Below are 3,472 nucleotides of genomic sequence, written 5' to 3' on the forward strand. Positions count from 1 at the left end.
TGACTCATTGTTCGCTGATGCTCGTATTTATAATTAAAAAAAAGCCTTGTTTCTAAGACGCTTTGCAAAGTCTCTTGATCAATACATTTCCAAACGTTCTAGGTATTCTAGACCAAATTTAACATCATGCGCATTCTAGCTAACATCTGCATTAAAAATATAGCTTACAACAACATTTTTTAACACCAAAAGAGGATAATTTGAAAAACGAACGGAGCTGAATGCAAATATTACTTAACCGAGGAAATAATAATAATAATTTTTTGTTGTTTTTCGTTATTATTAATCATTCATTCCTCTTTATTTAATTTCTGTAGTGCATATTGGTGTATACTGTCAGTTGTGGTTTGTGTATTAGTGGAACGCTCCTGATCAAGCTTTAAGTGTAAATCGAAACGTTGAGTATCCAATTTAAGAAAATTGACAAATCTTATGTTAGAAGCTCATTTATTACTAGTATTAATATTAATTCCTCTTCATTTTTTATGCTTGTTTGTTTGTTTTTAATTATGCACAAAGCTACACAAGCTTCTAGCGTTGTAAGTCCGCAGACATACCGCTGTGCCACTGGGGGGTATTTCTTATGCATTGCAACATTTTCATAAGAACAAATATATAACATTTACATAATGTTATAAATAAAAACAATCCTAACAACTCCTACTTGGGATTCCGGTACTAAGGGCGTAAATCAATAATCAGTGATAGAAGTAATGGTCTCCTATTCCGTAGCAGTTTGATCCATTCTGAATTTTATTAGATTGGGGTTACTGTACAAATTCCACGTTTGAATCAGAACAGCAAATTCATATATATATATATAAAACCTGTTTATGCCAATTTGCTTATATGGTAACAAGGATGAAATATCCAGCACCTGGTGTTGGATTATATTACAAGTCTGCAGCATGTAAAAGCAGAAATGGCACACGCTGCTATGCAACGTGAGTCTTTTTTTTCCATCCCTAGACAAATAATAATAGAAATATTAACAACAATATTAAAAATTGTTATGTGTGTGTGTCAAAAATCGGGAAGAATACTAAAAATAATAATAAAAACAACAAAGATTTTTCTATATATTTTTGATATATTTTTTTTTACTCAGAGTCCGTTTTTGTTGTTAAGTGCAAAGCTACATAGTGGGCTATATGTGCTTTGCCCACCACGGATACAGAAATAAGATTTTTAGCGTTATGAGCCCTAAGACTTACCGCTGTCAGTGCTGAGCTACCGGGGGAGGCAGGCTCAGTCGAGTAATGTCTCATTCAGCTCCGTTTCTAATACAAACTCTGATACTTCTAAAATTAAACTTGAAAGATGTGTAACATGAGTCAAATTATTTACATCTCTGTTGTTCGTTCACTTGTTAAGCAAGCACCACCTTCTACGCGGATAGCAGGCTTAACTAATAGTAAAAGTCTCCTTTTGCAAATAACTATATATATATATATATGTGTGTGTGTGTGTGTGTGTGTTTATATATATAAGTGTAGCATCTGTAAATATACATCTCTGCATAGGTGTAGGAGTAAAGTTAAAAGTGGGGGCAATGTTTATTTGAGTGAGCGAAACGAGGGAATGTCCACTACAAGCGCAGCCATCACGGCCGAGGGGGGGGGGGCAGAGCTTATCTTATGTTAGGCCCTGGAAGTTCTTGGGTTCTGGATTAAATGTTATTCATTCTCCTGCTTTTCCTGAGAGTAATTTTTCTAATTTTGATGCATTTGCATTTGAAAAGATTGAAAACTATAGAGGCCGCTTCGTACGCAACTGCTCTGCTTTTCTACATTAGTCTTATGTGTATATCGGACGATATATCGGCAGGACTATGTATCGACCGGCTCCGTACTTGCCAATCGGACAGTCATAGAGTGAAAGACTGTCCAGTGGTTAAATTCCCTTCTCATTTATATCTCAACAGATACTGAAATGTAAAGATTATTATAAATACAAAAATCACCTGTAACCATATCTGTTGTTACTTATTATTCTTATATGTATCATACGATCGTGGCCGGGCATTTTGTCACACCTGTTACTGGTCAATACAGTGTTGTTATGTCGTAGTATTTACTTTAGTACCAATAGAACACAAGAGCAATACTTGAGTCACGTACTGTCCGATTGTGTTCAGTCACTGTAAAACTGACTCGTAGGTCAGTGATACAGGTGGTCAGTAATATGCCTAATATTAGATACGGAACGAAATGTGAACTTACCCTCGAAGTACCAGTATCGCAGGGGTGGTCGGACTCCATGAAGAGGTACAGAGACGAACATTAAAATAAACAACAAATTCAATATGTTTGTCATCATTTCTACGTGTTGCTCTCACGATGTACGGATTGAACTCAACTCCAAGATTCAAACTTTCGCCGCCTTCTGGTATCTTTCGACTGTGAGCGCTGACTTTATCTAACAGAGGTGCCAAGATCTCGAGGCTATGTTGTAATTCAAGGAACCCGCATAGACGACAGCGAGAAGTTTTGTCAAAACGAAGCGCTCATTGGCTCAAACAAGAAAAGTCGCTCTGCGAGCCAATACGAGTTTCTTTGTATGCATCGGCTACATTTCATGGCAAAATGGGAATGAACTTTAACCTTAACGCTTGGGCGAATAGCAGCATCTAGTGAGTGTTACTAAAGTCAGAAAGTAAAAGCCAGTAGCAGACATGAAGTGGGACTGCAAATATCAAGTTATTTTTTATTAAAAAAAACAAACTAAAACGATAATAAGCTATATTATAAAGATGTAAATGAAATTAAAATGTGGGTAATCCTTTATTCTTGTTATTTTCAAAAAAGCCCCTGGTGGGTCAGCGGTAAGTCTAAGGACTTGTAACGCTACAAATCGGGATTTGATACCCTCAGTGGGAGATCACAGATAGTCCATTGTGTATCTTTGCGCTTAACAACAAACAATCATAACCTTAAAAAACAATTGAAAATATATTTTAAATGAAAATAAACATTATATTCTTTGTTTATTAAAAAAATCTCGGAATAAAGGGATTGTTTGTTTGTTATGAATCTCGCGCAAAGCTACACGAGGGCTATCTGTGCTAGCCGTTCCTAATTTAGCAGTGTAAGACTAAAGGGAAGGCAGCTAGTCATCACCACCCACTGCCAACTCTTGGGCTACTCTTTTACCAACGAATAGTGGGATTGACCGTCACATTATAACGCCCCACGGCTGAAAGGGCGAGCATGTTTGGTGGGACGGGGATTCGAACCCGCGACCCATAGATTACGAGTCGGGCGCCCTAACCACCTGGCCATGCCGGGCCCGGAATAAAGGGGAAGTGGAAATTAAAATAACACCAAAATTTTACAATAATCTTACAACAACACCCACAGGCAAAAGAAACACAAAAACACGACAAAATGTTCTTATTAGATATTGTTACGTCTCCGTTTTTTTTTAATTGATTTTCCGTAACTTCGTACCGACGAAACTTAAGCGACACAAG

The 3,472-nt window shown here is 37.0% G+C and overlaps 1 protein-coding gene across 2 annotated transcripts in view; it reads right to left on the reverse strand.

Annotated features, from left to right (window-relative positions):
- LOC106469718 overlaps positions 1-2,548 on the reverse strand; it is an 18,722-nt gene extending 16,174 nt beyond the window's left edge. For both annotated transcript variants that reach the window (XM_013930230.2, XM_013930231.2), the window contains exon 1: positions 2,223-2,548. In XM_013930230.2, coding sequence (XP_013785684.1) covers positions 2,223-2,319 — 97 coding nt within the window. In that variant the 5' untranslated portion in view covers positions 2,320-2,548. The remainder of the gene's footprint in view (positions 1-2,222) is intronic.
- Positions 2,549-3,472: the final 924 nt, after the last annotated feature.

This window comes from Limulus polyphemus, unplaced genomic scaffold (assembly GCF_000517525.1).
Source record: "Limulus polyphemus unplaced genomic scaffold, Limulus_polyphemus-2.1.2 Scaffold3629, whole genome shotgun sequence".
Classification (NCBI taxonomy): domain Eukaryota; kingdom Metazoa; phylum Arthropoda; class Merostomata; order Xiphosura; family Limulidae; genus Limulus; species Limulus polyphemus.